The following is a 19,706-nucleotide window of genomic DNA, read 5'->3' on the forward strand; positions in this document are numbered from 1 at the left end:
TGAACCCCAATTTTACAGCTAGTGTTGTATTAGTGTCACACTAGCTGCTGTACTTCTGTGCCACTCAGATTTCTCGGAAATATCAAAGGAAGGAGTCAGCTCAGTTTTACTGATTAATCTTTGCAGAAGAGCTTTTCATCAAAAGCATTTGTCTAATAGTCTGTTTTTAGCAATTTGATGAAAACTATTAATAGATGCTGGAAATCTGAAACAAAAGTAGAAAGTGCTGGAAATACTCAACAAGTTGGACAGCCTCTGTGAAGAGAGAAACTCCATGACTGGGATCCCTTTGTTCTCTCTACTGTAGGAGTCCTGATTTGGGGTCAACAACCAAAAACGTCAACATTTCCTCTCATGCACACACAAAATGCCAGAAGGACTAAGCAAGTCTGGCGACAGCCATGGAGAGGAATTTGAAGGAACCTGACTTGCCAATTTCCTCCAACATTTTGTGTGTGTTGCACAAGATTTCCAGCATCTGCGTAATCTCTTGTGTTTACCTTTCATGCACAGATGCTGCCTGACCTGTTGAGTTCTTCCAGCTGTTTGGTTTTTGCTCCAGTGAACCTTTACTGAATGTGGTGTCGGACACTGCACAGGGCAACGATTACTCAGCAGGTTGTTGAATCAGATAAGTGCCTTGCTTTCACAGCTACCAACATGCAGATTGCCCACACTCACTTGGACCTCAGACCCATGCAACTGGAGGAGTCCTCAGCAACAGTGCCAGACGAAAAGGTAAAATAATTCAAAACTTCAAAATAGTCACCAGAAGAAAAAGGAGATTAATTTAGGTTTACCTGAAGAACTTCCGTACTTTTTGTGAGTGGGGGTAACTCCTGATTTTCTTCTGGTACTCCTCATCAAATTCAGGAATGGAATAAGCTGATCGATCAACAATGTAACGCGGACGGATATGCATCACGGCAATATCTTAATCACTGGAGAGGAATCAAAATAGAAGTACAAGACATTCTTCAGATGCTGGAAATCCAGAGCAACACACACAAAATGCTGGAGGAACTCAGCAGGTCAGGCAGCATCTATGGAAGGGAATAAACAGAAGATGTTTTGGGCCAAGACCCTTGATCAGAACTGGAAAGGATGAGGGTAGAAGCAAGAATAAGGTGGGAGGGGAGGGGGAGGAGTACAAGCTGGCAGGTGATAGGTGAGACCAGGTGAGGGGGGAAGGAGTGATAGGTGGGGGAGAGGAGCATGAAGAAAGAAGCTGAGAGGGGATTGGTGGTAAAGTTAAAGGACTAAAGAAGGAATCTGATATGAGAGAACAATTGGCTATGGGAAAAAGGGAAGAGGGACACCAAAAGGAGGGTAATGGGCAGATGCAGATAAGAGAGGAGGTAATAGGGAAGCCAGAATGGGGAACCAATATAGAGAGAAGGTGGGGGAAAAATTACTGGAAGTAATAAATAATATGAATATACAGTAAGTCATGGGAATCATATCAGCAAGGTTTGAGATCTCTGTTACAGCACAATCATCGAACTATACAGCCTTTTGGCTCACCTTGTCTATGCTGAGCATGACGCTGTTGGAAACTAATCCTGTTTGTCCCCTACTTCACACTCCATCATGGGCCAGAGAAGACAACTTCAAAAGGCGATGCCTCAAAAAGGCGGCATCCCTCATTAAGGACCCCAATCACACAGGACGTCCCCTCTTCTCACTGCTACCATCAGGGAGGAGGTACCCCAGATGCACACCCAGCATTTGAGCAACACCTCATCCTGATCCATCAGATTTCTGAATGGTCCATGAATCCATGAACACCACCTCTTCATTCCTCATTTGTACTGTTCTATTGATTTTATTTTTTATTGTAATGTAGTAATTTTTTAATGTCTTGCACTTAATCACTAGGCCAGGATGAAAAGATCGGGGTGGTCCGGGCCGGAGGCAAGGGACGGGCCAGTTCACCTCGCTGCTCCACAACGTTTACTTGGCTGAACGGAGGCTGCGGATTCATGTCAGTGGATGGACTTTCTTTCGTAAACTTTGCTTATTTTTATAGTTTGCATAATTTGTTCGTTTTTTCCTGTTTGATGGTCCTCTATTTTTAAAAGTTTTTTTTTGATGGGGGGGGGGTTTCTTCATTTCGTGGCTGCCTGTAAGGAGACAAATCTCAAGGCTGTATAATGTATACATACTCTGAACTTTGAACTGTACCGCTGCCACAAATTTCATGACTTAAGTCAATGATAATAAACCTGGTTCTGAGTCTGAATTAGGCAGAGCATTAAATACTACAGATCGAGGATATAATGTGTTGACCTTACATGGAATATATCTAAGATTTGTGCTCCACAATACTTGCACATCTTTCTCATGGTGTCTTGGAATGAACGCTTTTCATGTGATTAACTGGTTCTGCTGATCAATATCCAGCCAAGATCAGATGAGGCTGCCCTACGATAACTCTTTCCATCCCTACAGCTGAAAAGTGTGATGTACACAAACCTTCATCTCTGCAGACAGTTTCAATGAACTAGCAAATCCCTAGTCTAATTGTATTTTAATGTGTATACTCTGCAGTACGTTGTAAAAGATACAAGAGACTGCCAATGCTGGAACCTGGAACAATAAATAACCTGCTCGAGGAATTCAGCAGCAGCACGCACAAAATGCTGGAGGAACTCAGCAGGCCAGACATTATCTATGGAAAAGAGTGCAGTTGACATTTCGGGTTGAAACATCAACTATACTTTTTCCACAGATGCTGCCTGGCCTGCTGAGTTCCTCCTGCATTTTGTGTGTGTTGCTCGGATTTCCAGCATCTGCAGATTTTCTCTTGTTTGTGAGGAACTCAGCAGGTCCAGCAGTGTCTGTGGGGGAAAAGTGAGAGACGGTGATTGTTGTTGAAACCCTGCATTGGACTAGCAATAAAACCCATTGATGCAGGATACTCAAATGTTATGTAAAACATAGAACATGGAACAGTAAGCACAGAAACAGGCCATTCGGTCTGCAATGTTGTGCTAAACCAGATAAAAAGCAAATCAAAAACAGCTAAAGAGTAATCCCTCCTACCTACACCATCTCCATATCCCTCCATCTTCCTTACATCCATGTGCCTATCCAAATGTCTCTTAAAAGCCTCTAACATATTTGCCTCCATACCAGGCAGCGCATTCCAAGCATACACAACTCTCTGAGTAAAAAAACTTAACCCTCTCATCCCCCTTGAACCTACTGCCTCTCACCTTCAATGCTTGTCCTCTGCTCTCTATAACATGGAAAAGAATGGCCAGAGGATGCAGGAGTCAAAGTGAAATTTAAAATCAAGTAAATGTATTATCAATTACATATTTGTCACCATATACTAACTTGAGATTAATTTTCTTTCATGCATAAACAGGAATATAAAGAAATACAAAGAATTTATGAAAAAAAACTATACACAAATAAAGACTAACAGACAACCAATGTGTAAAAGAAGATAAAATGTGCAAATTTTCAAATAATTAAAAAGTAAATTTAAATAAATAATATTGACAACATGAATTGTAGAGTCCTTGAAAGTGTGTCTGTTGGCTGTAAAATCAACTCAGTTGAGGTGAGTGAAGTTATCCACCCCGTACAGGGCAAAGCACAAGGGAAATTCTAGGCAGTTTCTATAATAGGTTACACGGTGGCACAACATTGTGGGCCGAAGGGCCTGTAATTTGCTGTAGATTTCTATGTTCTGTGATGGTCATAGGGTATCAGTCACTATACAAATGGAAGGTTTCTGTTGAAAAGTCATTGAAACTAACTTTGTTTCTCTCTCCATAGAAACTATCCAACCTTAAGGAATTTCTGAATCTAAAATAAAGACAGAAAACGCTGAAAACCAGAATTGTGGTGGCTTTGAAATAAATTCAGCCTACCAGATCTGTGCTTGATGCTGGCACAAAATCTCAACATTCCCATGACCCTATTCCTACCTTACATCCTTCTAACTATCCCAGACAATTCCTTTCTGAAAGTTCTGTTTCCCTTCTACAAATGCAACATTTACACGTATGATGCACCACAGAAAGCATCCTATCGGGATGTATCACAGCTTGGCATGGCAACTGCTCTGCCTGAGACCAGAAGAATCTCCAGAGAGTTATCGCTGCTGCTCAGCGCTTCACATATACCAGCCTCTGCTCCACGGACTCCGCCAACGTTTCCGACTGCGTCAGGAAAACAGCTAACATAATAGAAAACCACCCCCCCTTCTCCTCACCTCCCATCAGACAGAAGGTACATAAGCTTGAGAACACACACCAACAGACTCAAGGACTGCTTCGATCCTGCTGTTATCAGACTCTTAAATGGCCCTCTCATACGCTAAAGATGAGCTCTTGATCTCCCAGTCTACTATGTTGTGGCCTTTGCATTTTATTTCCCGACCTGCCCTGCACTTTCTCTGCAACTGTAACACTTACTACCCCTCAGCCATTAGGCTCTTGAACAAAGGGGATAACGACGCTCACTTGGCCCATCGTTGAAATGTTCCCACAACCAATGATGTCACTTTAAGGACTCTTTATTTCACAATTTTATGTTTTCGCTATTTATTGCTTTTTATTTCCATTTGCATTTGCGCAGTTTGTTGTCCTCTGTACTCTGGTTGATTTTTCATTGATCCTGTTGTAGTTACTGTTCTATAGAAAAACAATCTCAGGGTTGCACATGGTTGCATATGTACTTTGATATTAAATTTAACTTTGAACTTTGAACTATAATCTACATTCTTTTTGATGCACCATCAATAACTCTAGGAGACTGGAAGTGAACGATAGGCTTTGATTAACAGCAAAAAGGGAGCACGACATGTCCAAGACTGAGGGAGGAGCAGTGCCCCAATCGCCTTTGTACAGGGGTCTGTGGGAGGAGCCAAGGAGCAGTCAGCAGAGGGGCACGTCCAGACAGGTATACATAGTTTACCACATTTTTATTTTTATATTCTTTTTAATTACCTCAAATTACTTAGGTATTCCTATGAAGGTGGCATCCATCATTCAGGACACTCACCATCTGGGACACGCCCTCTTCTTGTTACTACCACTGGGATGGAGGTACAGGCACACTCTCAATGATACACAGAAAGCTTCTCCTCTCCACCATCATTTTCAGAATGGTTCATCAACACCACCAAGAGCACGAAGGAGTACTTGATAAGTGGGACACCTTCAAAAGCAAAATTTTGAGAGTACAAGGCTTGTGTGTCCCTGTCAGAATAAATGGTAAAGATAACAGGTGTAGGGAGTGCAAACACCAGGAAATCTGCAGATGCTGGAAATTTAAGCAACACACACAAAACGCTGGTGGAACGCAGCAGGTCAGGCAGCATCTATAGGAAGAAGTACAGTCAACGTTTCAGGCCGAGACCCTTCGTCAGGACTTCTTCTGTACTTCTTCCTATAGGTGCTGCCTGGCCTGCTGTGATCCACCAGCATTTTGTAGGTGTAGGGAACCTTGGATTTCAAGACATTTTGAGGCCCTGATTGAGAAAAAAAAGCATAGCAGGTATAGGCGGGTAGGAACAAATAAGTTGGTTATGAAGTATATGGAATGCAAGTAAACACTTAAGAAAGAAATCAGGAGAGCTAAAAGAAGGCATGAGGCTGCCCTAGCAGACAAGGGGAATGAGAACTTTAAGGAATTCTACAGATATTCTGCGAAGAAAAAAGAATTTTAGGATGTATTTGTGACATTAATTGTACCTATTGAAACCGTTTGGTATTTTAACAGCAAAAGGATTGCAAGGGATAAAAACTGGTCCTCTGTAACATCAGAGTGGTAATCCGTGTGTGGAGCCAAGATAGATGGGGGAGATCAAAATTGAATTTTTTGGATTTTTTTTTTACTCAGGACATGGACAGAGTCAATAGAAATGAAGCAAAGTGGCATCAGCTTCATGGACTCTATACAGATTACAGAGGAGGAGGTGTTTGCTGTCCCGAGGCAAATTAGGGTGGATAAAACCCCAGGGTCTGACAAGGTGTTTCCTCAGACCCTGTGGGAGGCAAGTGCAGAAATTGCTGGGGCCCTTGCAGAGGTATTCTGATTGGCTGCTTCATCGTCTGGTATGGGGAAGGGTGGGGGGTGGTTGCTACTGCACAGATCAAAGTCAGCTCCATATTGGATACTAGCCTCCATGGTATCCACGGCATCTTCATGCTGCGGTGCCTCAGAAAGGCGGAGAACATCATTAAGGACCCCCACCACACTCTTCTCATTGCCACCATCAGGAAGGAGGTACAGAAGCCTGAAGGCACACACTCAATGATTCAGGAACAGCTTCTTTCTCTCTGCCATCCGATTTCTGAATAGACATTGAACCATGAACACTGCCTCACTACATTTTTAGTTCTGTTTTTATACTACATATTTAATTTAACTATTTAATATACATATATAATTACTGCAATTTAGTTTTGTTTTCTATAGTTATCATGTATTGCATTGTACTGCGGCCACAAAGTAAAAAAATTTCACGACATATGCAGGTGATATTAAACTTGATCCTGATTCCGATATTTAAATCATCCTTAGCGACAGGTGATGTACCAACGGATTGGAAGATAGCCAGTGTTGTTCTGCTGTATAAAAAAGGCTCTAAAAGTAAACCAGGAAATTGTAGGCCAGCGAGCCTGACATCAGTAATAGGAAAGTTATTGGAAGGTATTCTAAGAGACCGGATATATAAGAATTTAGGTAGACATGACCTGATTAAGGATAGCTTCGTGCGAGGTAGGTCAGGTCTAATCAATCTTCCTCCCGTAAAATGGCAGCACATTCAAACGCAGTGATCTCTCGGGGGCCAACCAAAGGCGCACTTTTCTTTTTAAAATGTGTTTTTAATGATTGTAAGACTGTACTGGACTGCAAGAACTATGGGTACAGCAGGTTTATTGCATCAGTGATCTGCTTGTTGCTTGGAGCAGCTGGCTGGAAGAAACCGGCAGATGGGTCGGAGAAGGAGAAGCAGGCAGATGGGCTGAGGAGAAGGCAGCGGACAGGCCGAGAAGGAGAAGTCTGCGGATGGGCCGAGAATGAGAAGCCGGGGACAGGCTGGAGAAGAGGCCTGTGGATAGGCCGGAGAAGGAGAAGGCTGCAGATGGGCTGGAGAAGGAGATGCAGGTGGATGGACCAGTGAAGGAAAAGCCAGCAGTTGAATCAGAGAAGTTCAAGCCGGTGGACAGGTTGGAAACGGAAAAGCCAACAGATGGTCTGGAGAAGGTTCGGAGGAGCAGACCTGGGTGCAGACTGTGCTGTTGTTGGCTATACAAAGCCATCGAAAGCAGCATGCAGTATAAAATATTGGAGCGACTGGGCTTGTATACACTGGAATTTAGAAGGATGAGAGGAAATCTGATTGAAACATATACGATTATTAAGGGATTGGACACACTAGAGGCAACAAACATGTTCCCGATGTTGGGGAGTCCAGAACCAGAGGCCACAGTTTAAGAATAAGGGGTAGGCCATTTAGAACGGAGTTCAGGAAAAACTTTTTCACCCAGAGAGTTGTGGATCTGTGGAATGCTCTGCCTTAGGAGGCAGTGGAGGCCAATTCTCTGGATGCTTTCAAAAAAGAGTTAGATAGAGCTCTTAAAGATAGCGGAGTCAAGGGATATGGGGAGAAGGCAGGAACTGGTACTGATTGTGGATAATCAGCCATGATCACGTTGAATGGCGGTGCTGGCTCGAAGGGCCGAATGGCCTACTTCTGAACCTTTTCACTATAATGACTACCTAGGACGTTTCTCTTGCAATCGCTGGACCCTGATGGTCATTGATAATGTAAGATGCTGCAGGCCTGTCTCCCTTTTTTGGTGGTGAAGCAGGCGAGGAGACAGCAGGGTGGCCTTGGATGTAGTGAGTCCAAGGCCTCAAGCCGCGAGCTTGCCTGCTGCTGCAGTCCAGGTGAGGAGACACTGAGCGTAGTGTAGCGTGGCACCATTGCTCAGTTGAGGGCTGGCATCTCCCGCTGGTGCTGCCCTCCAGAGTTTGATCATTGGAATGACAGGCTGGATTGCCTAGAGCTGTACCATCAATTAGCATTTTCCTCAGGGACTTGGACTATACACGTGTTTTCTTGAGTAACAATGTGCGTCTTTTTTCCTCTTACTATTTTGAATGTATGCTATCACCTTGGCCCCAGAGGAACACTATCTCATTCAACTGTATCCATGTACAGTTTGAATGATAATAGACAATAGACAATAGACAGTAGGTGCAGGAGTAGGCCATTCAGCCCTTCTAGCCAGCACTGCCATTCACTGTGATCATGGCTGATCATACACAATCAGTACCCCGTTCCTGCCCTCTCCATTTCCCTTGACCCCGCTATTTATAAGAGCTCTATCTAACTCTCTCTTGAATGCATCCAGAGACTTGGCCTCCACTGCCTTCTGGGGCAGAGCATTCCACATACCCACCACTCTCTGGGTGAAAAAGTTTTTCCGCATCTCTGTTCTAAATGGCCTACCCCTTATTCTTAAACTGTGGCCTCTAGTTCTCGACTCACCCATCAGCAGGAACATGCTTCCTGCCTCCAGTGTGTCCAATCCCTTAATAATCTTATATGTTTCAATCAGATCTCCTCTCATCCTTCTAAATTCCAGAGTATACAAGCCCAGTCGCTCCAATCTTTCAACATATGACAGTCCCGCCATTCCGGGAATTAACCTTGTGAACCTACGCTGCACTCCCTCAATAGCAAGAATGTCCTTCCTCAAATTTGGAGACCAAAACTGCACACAATACTCCAGGTGGGGTCTCACCAGGGCCCTGTACAGCTGCAGAAGGACCTCTTTACTCCTATACTCAATTCCTCTTGTTATAAAAGCCAGCATGCCATTAGCTTTCTTCACTGCATAAGCACTTCACACTTTAACATAGTTAAACTTGATTTGATTTGATTGATTGATTTGAGTTTTTCAAGGAAGTTACTAAGAAAGTGGGTGAAGGCAAGGCAGTATATATTGTACACATGGACTTTTGCAAGGCATTTGACAAGGTCCCACATGTGAGGCTGGTCAAGAAGGTTCAGTCGCTCTGCTTTCAAGATGAGGTAGTAAATTGGATTAGACATTGGCTTTGTGGAAGAAGCCGGAGAGTGGTAATAGATGGTTGCCTCTCTGGCTTGAAGCCAATGACTGATGGAGTGCCATAGGCATTGATGCTATGTCCATTGTTGTTTGCATCTGTGTCAATGAACTGGTTGATAATGTGTATAACTGAATCAGCAAATTTGTGGAAGACACTAGGATTGGGGGTGTAGCAGACAGTGAAGAAGACTATCATGGCTTGCAGTGAGATATGGGCCAGATGGAAGTTAATCCAGACAAGTGTGAGGTGTTGCACTTTGGAAGAACCAATCAAGGTAGGTCTTACACAGTGAACGGTAGGACACTGGGGAGTACAGTAGAACAAAGGGATCTGGGAATGCAAGTCCATAATTCATTGTAAATGGCTAGACAGGTAGATAGGGTTGTAAAGAAAGCTGTTGGCACAATAGCCATCATAAATCTATGTATTGTGTACAAGAGATGAGATGTTATGTTGAAGTTGTATAAGATGTTGGTGAGGCCTAATTTGGAGTATTGTGTGCAGTTTTGGTCACCTACCTACAAGAAAGATGTAAATAAGATTGAAAGAGTGCAGAGAAAATTTACAAGGATGTTGCCGGGTTAACTAGATTAGAACTTTATTCCTTGGAGCATAGATTAGAGGGGATTTAAAAGAGCTATACAAAATTATGAGGGTCTAGATAGAGTAAATGCAAGCAGACTTTTTCCACTGAGGTTGGAGGGGGCTACAACTTGAGGTTAAGGATAGAAGGTAAAAAGTTTAAGGGGAACTTCTTCACTCAGAAGGTCATGAGAGTGTGGAACAAGTGATGCATGTGAGCTCGATTTCAATGTTTTAAGTGAAGTTTGGATAGGTGCATGGATGGTAGGGGAATGGAGGGCAATCGTTCCGGTGCAAGTGAATTAAAGTAGTTCAGCATGGACTAAATGGGCTGAAGGGCCTGCTCCTGTACTGTACTTTTCTATGACTCTATGAATGCCTCATGCGGGAAGAACTGAGTAGGTCAGACACTATCTATAGAGAGGATTATATTCTTTATATTACCTTGATGTTCTTATATATGGCATGATCTGAATGGTGACATATAAAACAAAGCTTTTCACTGTATCTTAGGACATGTGACAATAAACCAATACCAATACAGGGCAGTGAATTGCAGATCATATTGTAAACACCAGAGATTCTGCCAATGCTGGAAATCCTAAGCAACACACACAAAATGCTGGAGGAACTCAACAGGTCAGGCAACATCTATGGAGAGGAATAAACAGTCGTCATTTCAGGCCGAGACCCTTCATTAGGACTGGAAAGGAAGGGGGAAGACACCAGAATAAAAAGGTGAGGGAGGGGAAGGAGGAGAGCTAGAAGGTGATAGGGGAAGCCAAGTGGGTAGGAAAAATAAAGGGATGGAGAGGTATCATATTTCAAGTTTAGGTCAATGACCTTCCTGCATTTATATATAAACTTTAAGACATAGAAAATAGAACATAGAACATAGAAATCTACAGCACATTACAGGCCCTTCGGTCCACAATATTGCGCCAACCACGTAACCTAATCTAGAAACTGCCTAGAATTCCCCTAGAGCAGGGGTGTCAAACTCATTTTAGGTCACGGGCCGGATTGAGCAAAATGCAGCTTCATGCGGGCCGGATCAGTCGGACGCGTGCGAACGCAGCTTTCGTTGCCTCCGTTTTTTCAGCCTGCTCTCATGTGTCTCAGTCTCTGCTATAACTACAAAGTGTTTCACTTTACAAATTCCGTTTCTTATGAAGAAGACTGCCGAGCAAGACTGCCGAATAAACACTAAAAACCCTGAAAACCTGGTACCTGAATAAACTCAGCATTAGCTATATCATACGCCATAGGCGCTTCGATTACTGGGGCCAGCTTTAATAGTAATTAGATATTATCTCGCGGGCCAAAGATAATTCCACCGCGGGCCGGATTTGGCCCGCGGGCCTTGAGTTTGACATATATGCCCTAGAGCATAGCCCTCTATTTTTCTAAGCTCCATGTACCTATCTAAGAGTCTCTTAAAAGACCCTATTGTATCCATCTCCACCACCATCGCCGGCAGTGCATTCCACGCACCCACCATGCACTGTGTGAAAAACTTACCTCTGACATCCCCTCTGTACCTATTTCCAAGCACCTTAAAACTATGCTCCGTGTTAGCATTTCAGCCCTGGGAAAAAGCTTCTGGCTATCCACACAATCAATGCCTCTCATCATCTTATACACCTCTTTCAGGTCACCTCTCATCCTCCATCGCTCCAAAGAAAAAAGGCCGAGTTCACTCAACCTATCTCATAAGGCATGGTCTCCAATCCAGGCAACATTCTTGTAAATCTGCTCTGGACTCTTTCTACAGTATCCACATCCTTCCTGTAGTCAGGTGACCAGAACTGAACATTATACTCCAAGTGGCGTGCTGTAACATTACCTCACGGTTCTTGAACTCAATCCCATGGTTGATGAATGCCAGAACACTATGCACCTCCTTAATAACAGTGTCACTGTGTTCTCTCAGTGTCCATAAACATGTTCTCTGTATAAAAGTGTATGATCACATGCCTCCTACATCTTTCATCCAAAATTTTAAATCAATTCCTGTTTGTCCTTTGGGAGCATCTTCCTTCTCTTTATCTGGATAAGTTGGCCATGATCTTATACATATCTAACAGATCTTCACTCAACGTCTTCTGCTCCAAGGAGAACACCTCAACTTCCACTTTTTAACCGAACTCTCCCATCCCTTCATTGCATTATTAGCAGAGCAGAAGGGGTGGCGGAAATAGAAATCATTGCCAGATTTAAGGGGAACTTGAGGGGAAACTTCACCTAGAGGGTGGTGGGAGCGTGGAATGAACTGCCAGCAGAAGTAGTGGATACGGGTTTGATTTCAACATGTAAGAGAAATCTGGATAGATACATGGATAGGTGGAATATACTGTAGAGGGCTATAGTCCAGGTTCAGGTCACTGGGACATGGCCGATTAATAGTTCGGCATGGACTAGATGAGCCAAAGGGCCTGTTTCAATGCTGCAGTGTTCTTTGACTCTATGACTCTATTTAAAAAGTAACTAGATAAATATTTCAAAAAGCCAAGGTCTAAGGGTAATGGACCAAGAATTGGGATATGGGAGTAGCTGAACTACATTTTAGTCAGATTGGACCTGACTGGAATCTGAATTAAAAACAGAAGCAGCTGGGGAAACGGTGCAAATCAGACCGCACATGAGGAAAAACAGAGTGTTTAAAAAGGCACACCAGTGGCTAACCTTCATTAGGAATCTGAGGACATTCGGTATGTAACCAAAAATTCTTACTAATTTCTATAGCTGTACAGCAGTGAGCATTCTGACTTGTTTCATCACAGCCTGGTATGGAAGCTCCAAAACACACAATCTCAAGAGGCTGCAAGCGTTGTAGACTCAGCCAGCTCTATCACGGGCTCCCTCCCCACCTAAAGGACATCTTCGAGAGGCAGTGCCTCAAGAAGATGGCTTCCACTATTAAGGACACTTGCCAGCTGGGACATGCCCTCTTCTTGTCACTACCATCAGGGAGGAGGTACAGGAGCCTAAAGGTTCAGAGACAGCTTTTTCCCCCTCCGCCATCAGATTTCTGAATGGCTCACAAATACTATCTCATGCTGGAGGACCTCATCATGCATGATGATCTATGGAGAGGAACAAAGAGTACATTCAGATTGGAGGGTTGTGACTAGTGGTGTCCCACAAGGATCGGTTCTAGGACCTCTACTTTTTGTGATTTTTATTAACGACCTGGATATGTGGGTAGAAGGGTGGGTTGACAAGTTTGCAGATGACACAAAGGTTGGTGGTGTTGTAGATAGTGTAAAAGATTGTCAAAGATTGCAGAGAGACATTGATAGGATGCAGAAGTGGGCTGAGAAGTGGCAGATGGAGTTCAACCCGGAGAAGTGTGAGGTGGTACACTTTGGAAGGACAAACTCCAAGGCAGAGTACAAAGTAAATGGCAGGATACTTGGTAGTGTGGAGGAGCAGAGGGATCTGGGGGTACATGTCCACAGATCCCTGAAAGTTGCCTCACAGGTAGATAGAGTAATTAAGAAAGCTTATGGGGTGTTAGCTTTCATAAGTCGAGGGATAGAGTTTAAGAGTCACGGGGTAATGATGCAGCTCTATAAAATTCTGGTTAGGCCACACTTGGAGTATTGTGTCCAGTTCTGGTTGCCTCACTATAGGAAGGATGTGGAAGCATTGGAAAGGATACAGAGGAGATTTACCAGGATGTTGCCTGGTTTAGAGAGTATGCATTATGATCAGAGATTAAGGGAGCTAGGGTTTTACTCTTTGGAGAGAAGGAGGATGAGAGGAGACATGATAAAGGTATACAAGATAATAAGAGGAATCGATAGAGTGGACAGCCAGTGCCTCTTCCACAGGGCACCACTGCTCAGTACAAGAGGACATGGCTTTAAGGTAAGGGGAGAAGTTCAAGGGAGTTATTAGAGGAAGGTTTTTTACTCAGAGAGTGGTTGGTGCATGGAATGCACTGCCTGAGTCAGTGGTGGAGGCAGATACACTAGTGAAATTTAAGAAACTACTAGACAGGTATATGGAGGAATTTAAGCTGGGGGGTGTTATATGGGAGGCAGGGTTTAAGGGTCGGCACAACATTGTGGGCCAAAGGGCCTGTACTGTGCTGTACTATTCTATGTTCTATGTATTGGGCTAAGGCCTTTCATCAGGACTCCACCAAAGTTAGTCTGAAAAACCTACCTCTGGCATCACCCCCGGCTCACTACTTTCCTCAATTGCCTTAAATTATGCTTCCTGGTATTAGTTAAATCGATGCTGGGAAAATGGCGCTGGTTGTCCATGCTATCTATACCTCTTATACACCTTTCTCAAGTCACTCCTTATCCTCCTTCGCACCAACAAGAGACTCCTTAGTTTGCTCAAAAATGACAAAATCTGCAGATGCTGGAAATCCAAGCAATGCACACAAAATGCTGTAGGAACTCAGCAGACCAGGAAGCATCTATGGAAAAGAGTAAACAGTCGACATTTTGGGCCAAGATCCTGCATCAGGACTCCCTGGCCTGCTGAATTCCTCCAGCAATTTGTGTGTGTTGCTCCTTTCATCACAAGACATGCTCTATTATCCTGGCAGCATCCTGGTAAATCTCCTCTGCACCCTCCCTTCTAAACACAATATTCCAGGCTGTGGTCACAGCAGAGGTTTGTAAATTTGCAAAATTCTCTGTTCCCTCTGTTCCTCCACACTGCTAAGAATCCGGCCATTAACGCTGTATTCTAGTTTCAAGTCTGACCTTTCCAAAGATTATAACTTCACACTCTCCGGATTGAATTCTATCTCAAAGTTAAAAGTTCAAAGTAAGTTTGTTATCAAATTGCAGAAATGTCATCAAACCACGAGACTCATTTTCTTACGGGCACTCACAGTAGAACAAAGAACTACAATAGAATCAATGAAAAACTACACACATCTGCCAATTCACAGCCTAGTTCTGCATCCTATCAATGCGCAAATGTAACCTAATACGACCCTCAACACCGTCCACAACTCTACCATTGAAGATACACTTCAGTCATCACTAATAAAAGAGATTCTGCAAATGCTGGAATTTACTTCACGGTTGCGTAATACAAATGCCCTCTCCAGATGAACCAGAGACATTTAAAAACTTTAGCAAATTGTTCTGTATCTCTGTTGTTGACACTGGATCATGTCATCAAACAAAGTCAGAGTCAGAATCAGGTCTATTATCACTGAAATGCGTGTTCTGTGGCAGCAGTATAGTGGAAAACATGATATTACAGGAAAGATTCTAGCATGGATAAAGCAGTGGTTGATTGGCAGTAGGCAAAGAGTGGGAATAAAGGGAGCCTTTTCTAGTTGGCTGACAGTGATTAGTGGTGTTCCACAGGGAACTATATTGGGGCTGTATTTTTCACATTATATGTCAATGACTTGGATAATGGAATTGATGGCTTTGTGGCCAAGTTTGCGGATGATACTAAGATAAGTGGGGAGGGGCAGTTAGTTTTGAGAAAGTAGAGAGGCTTCAGAAGGATTCGGACAGATTAGGAAAAGGGGCAAAGAAGTGGCAGATGGAATCCAGTGTCGGGAAGTGTATGGCCATGCACTTTGCTAGAAGAAATAAAAGGATACACTATTTTGTAAATGGAGAGAAAATTCAAAAATCTGAGCACGAAGGACTTGGGAGTCCTTGTACTGGATTCCCTAAATGTTAATTTGCAGGTTTAGTCTGTGGCGAGGAAGGCAAATGGCATTCATTTCAAGAGACGAGAATATAGAAGCAAGGATGTAATACTGAGGTTTTATAAGGCACTGGCGAGGCCTCACTTGGAATACTGTCAGCAGTTTTGAGCTCCTTATCTAAGAAAGGATGTGGTGACATTGGAGGGGTTTCAAAGGACATTCATGAAAATGATTCCAGGGTTGAAAGGCTTGTCATATGAAGAGCGTTTGATGGTTCTGGGGCTGTACTCACTGGAATTCAGAAGAACGAGGGCTGACCTCATTAAAACCTATCAAATGTTGAAATACCTCAATAGAGTGGATGTGAAGAGGATGTTTCCTATGGTGGGAGAGTCTAACACCAGAGGACAGAGCCTCAGAATAGAGAGGCATCCTTTTAGAACAGAGACGAGGAGGAATTTCTTTACCCAGAGAGTGGTGAATTCATTGCCACAGGCGGCTGTGGAGGCCAAGACATTGGGTATGTTTAAGGCAGAGGTTGATAGATTCTTGATTATTCAGGGCATGAAAGGGTACAGGGAGAAAGCAAGAGATTGAGGCTAAGAGGGAAAATGTATCAGCCTTGATGAAATGGTGGAGCAGATGATGGGGAAAATGGCCTAATTCTGCTCCTATATCTTATGGTCTTCTGGTCTAATACATAATAAAAACTATAAATTACAATAAGAAATATATAAAAATTAAATTAAATAATTGATGCAAAAAGAGAACATAAATATTGAGGTAGTGTTCTGATAGCGGAGGGGAAGAAGAAATTCCTAAAATGTTGAACGTGGGTCTTCAGGCTCCTGTGCCTCCTCTCAGATGGCAGTAAGAACAAGAGAGCGTGTCCTGTGTGATGGGGGTCCTTCCACAGGCTGAGATTAGAAGAAGTAAAATAGGGGATTTAAGATGATAGTAAGTGTGAAGATTAACATCATCCTTTAGCATAACGGAAAGAAGCAGTTACAAAGATAAAGCCACACACACAAACTGCTGGAGGAACTCAGCAGTTTAGGCAACATTTTTGGAAATAAATAGTCAACGTTTCAGGCCGAGATGCTTCTTCAGGACTGAGAAGAAAGGGGGAAGATGCCAAAATAAATAGATGGCTGGAGGAGAAGGAGGATAATTGGAAGGTGATTGGTGGAATCAGGTGGGTGGGAAAGGTCAAGGGCTGGTGAAGAAGGAATCTGATAGGAGCCAACCATAGGAGAAACAGAAGGAGGAGGTGACCCCAGAGGAAGTAACAGGCAGTTGAAAAGATGTAAAAGATCAGCGTGTGAAATAGAAGTGGGGGAATGGGAAATTTGTTTACCAGAAAGAGAAATTGATGTTCATGCCATCAGGTTGGAGACTACCCAGATGGAAGATAAGGTGTTGCTCCTCCAGCCTGAGCGTGGCCTCATCTTGGCACATTGAAAGGGAATGGGAATTGGAATTAAAATGTTTGGCCACCAGGAAGTCCCACTTGTGATGAATGGTGCAGAGGTCGCTCGACGAAGTGGTCCCCCAATCTATGACAGATCTCACCAAAGTAGAAGAGGCCGCATCGGGAGCACTGGACACATTATGTAACCCCAACAGATTTGCAGATGAAATGTTGCCTCACCTGGAAGGACTGTTTGGGGCCCTGAATGGAGGTGAGGGAGGAGGTGTCTGGGTAGGTATAGCACTTGGGTCACTTGCAGGGATAAGTGCCGGGAGGGAGATGAGAGGGGAGGGACGAATAGACAAAGGGGTTGGGGAGGGAGCGAAAGTGGTGGGTGAGAGGAAGATAGAGCTATGTTTAGTGTCAGGATCCCTTTGGAAATGACAGAAGTTGTGGAGGTTAGTGTGTTGAATGCGGAAATGTAAGAGATGTGGGCGAGGGCAACATCAATAGCGGAGGGAGGGAAACCCCATTCTTTAAAGAAGGAGGACATTGCCGAGAACAGATATGGTAGAGGTGAAGAAACTGAGAAATGGGAATAGTATTTTCACAGGAGATAGGGTGGGGAAATGGTGTAGATGAAAGTCGCATTGGAGTATAGGAGACTGAGACGTGATCTTATGGGGATTATAAAATCAGGAGAATATAGATACTGTCAATATGCAGAGTAATTTTTCCCATGGTTCAGAAATCAAGAATTAGGGAACCTAGGTAAAAGAAGAGAGGGGAGAAATTAATAAGAACCTGAGGGGCCACCTTTTTACCCTGAATGTGTTATGTCCAGAGAATTCACTGTAATTGCTTAAAATCTCCACTATTTTATATTTATTTATTCATTGAGATACAGTGCGGAGTGGGCCTTCGATCCGTGCCACCCAGAGAAGCCCTGGCCTAATCATGGGACAATTTAAAATGACCAATTAACCCACCAACCGGTATGTCATTGGACTGTGGGAGGAAGCCGGAGCACCCGTGGGAAACCCGTGCGGTCACGGGGAGCAGCAGGAATTGAACCCTGGTCACCTTACTGCCAAACATTGTGCTAACCACTCAGCTACTATGCCGCCCAACTATGCAGGTAGAAGAAGAGAGGGGAGAGATTTAATAAGAACCTTTTTACAGGAAATGAGCTGCCAGAGGAAATGGTTGAGGCAGTTGCAATAACGACATTTAAAATACACTTGGATGGGTACATGGATAGGAAAGGTTCAGAGGGATTTGTGCCAAATACAGGCACATAGGGGCCAATTCGGATGAGCATCCTGGCCAGCATGGACAAGATGGGCCGAAGGGCCCGTTTTCCTGCTGTAACACTTTACAGCCCTATAACATTAATTTATTGAGCCTTTAATCTCTTAAACACTTCAGGTGGCTCAATCTTACCCTTCTATACTCAAGTCTAGCCTTGATTAATCTTAAACTATCATTATTATTTAAATATATGTTGAGCTGGCATTTAGGAATGATATCAGCACAGAGCTGCATTTTTTTTCCTCATCTGTAGCTTGTCACAGACCTTCCCTTTGTTCCTGAAGGTGACACCTCTCCTTTATCAGACGTAATGGAACAAGCCACATGATCAATGTTAGGCTTTGGTCACAGCGAGCTCCAGTAAACAGCTCGTTAGTTTGTTTCTCCAGGCAGAATTCCAGGTTGGCCTAGCAGGGCCAACTCCACGTGCCAGCAGTTCATACCGATGACAGGAGTTACACCTGACACACTATGGAGAGGCAAGGCAAGGTGGTCACCAAGGAATGACTTCAGGTCTGCGCAGTAATGTAAAATAGAAAGGAATATTCAAAAACACCTCAGTCCGGACTTTCATCTCCACCTGGGGTGGGGGAACCTGACTGCTGTAAACTAAATTAACCCAGATACACCTCAGAATCAGAATTATTATCACTGATATATTTTGTGAAATCTGGTGTTTTGTGGCTGCAGTATCATTAAATACATAAATAATACTATAAGTTATAAAAAGAAATATATTATTGATAGATATACAGATATCTCTCTCTATATATATAGAGAGAGAGAGAGAAACAGAGAGACAGAGAGCGAGAGAGAGAAAGAGGCAGAGTGAGAGACAGAGGAGAGAGAGAGAAAGATGGGGAAAGAGAGAGAAAGAGAGATCTATATATTTTTTTTCCAAGGTTTAAACAGTTTAATTAAGTAGCGCAAAAAGAGAGCAAGACTGGGGTTGTGTTCACAGGTTCATTGTCCATTCAGAAATCTGATGGCAGAAGGGAATAAGCTGCTCATGATATGTTGAGTCTGTGTCCTTAGGCTCCTGTACCTCCACTCTGATCTAGTAATGGGTAGAGGGCATGTCCTAAGTGGTTGGATCCTTAATGATGGGTGTCACTTTTTTTTGAGGCATCCACTACCTTTGCTGATTTGGAGTCATGGCTTTGTTGGCATTGAATCAAAGGTTAGTTATAAAGGACATTTAGTACCATCAGACTCAAGGGCAGCTTCTATCCAACTGTTATCATACGCCAACAGCTTTTATTTGGAGATACAGCACAGTACCAGGTCCTTTTGGCCCAACAAGCTCACGCCACCTAATTACCAATTAACTCGCTAATCTGGGCACCTTTGGAATGTGGGAGGAAACAGGATCACTCGGAGGAAACCAACAGGAGAACATACAAACGCCTTACAGACAGTGGCGGAATTAACCCTGGGTCGCTGGCCATGTAATTGCATTACGCTACCATGAGTTGGACTCTTGATATCCCAATCTATCATATTGTAGCCCCTGCGCTGTATTTGTCTGGTTGCACTGTACTTACTCTGTAATTAATACTCTCTTCTGCATTCTCTTTTCTCTTCACTATCTTGATGCACTCTAATCCCACCTAAAGTTTACTGCCTATATAATAGCAGTCATCTGTGAGGAAAAGG

At 43.4% G+C, this 19,706-nt stretch overlaps 1 protein-coding gene across 6 annotated transcripts in view; it reads right to left on the minus strand.

Moving 5' to 3' along the window:
• Window positions 1–19,706, minus strand: part of LOC140717316 (solute carrier family 26 member 9-like) — a 149,366-nt gene that overhangs the window by 95,720 nt on the left and 33,940 nt on the right. For 3 of the 6 annotated variants that reach the window (XM_073030783.1, XM_073030788.1, XM_073030782.1), the window contains exon 2: window positions 801–941. The exons of 1 other annotated variant lie outside the window; for it this stretch is intronic. In XM_073030783.1, coding sequence (XP_072886884.1) covers window positions 801–922 — 122 coding nt within the window. In that variant the 5' untranslated portion in view covers window positions 923–941. Of the gene's footprint in view, window positions 1–800; window positions 1,044–19,706 lie in introns of all 6 variants that reach the window. 2 more of the 6 variants (XM_073030787.1, XM_073030784.1) reach the window with 1 other exon arrangement.

The sequence above is a fragment of the Hemitrygon akajei genome, chromosome 27 (assembly GCF_048418815.1).
Source record: "Hemitrygon akajei chromosome 27, sHemAka1.3, whole genome shotgun sequence".
Lineage (NCBI taxonomy): Eukaryota > Metazoa > Chordata > Chondrichthyes > Myliobatiformes > Dasyatidae > Hemitrygon > Hemitrygon akajei.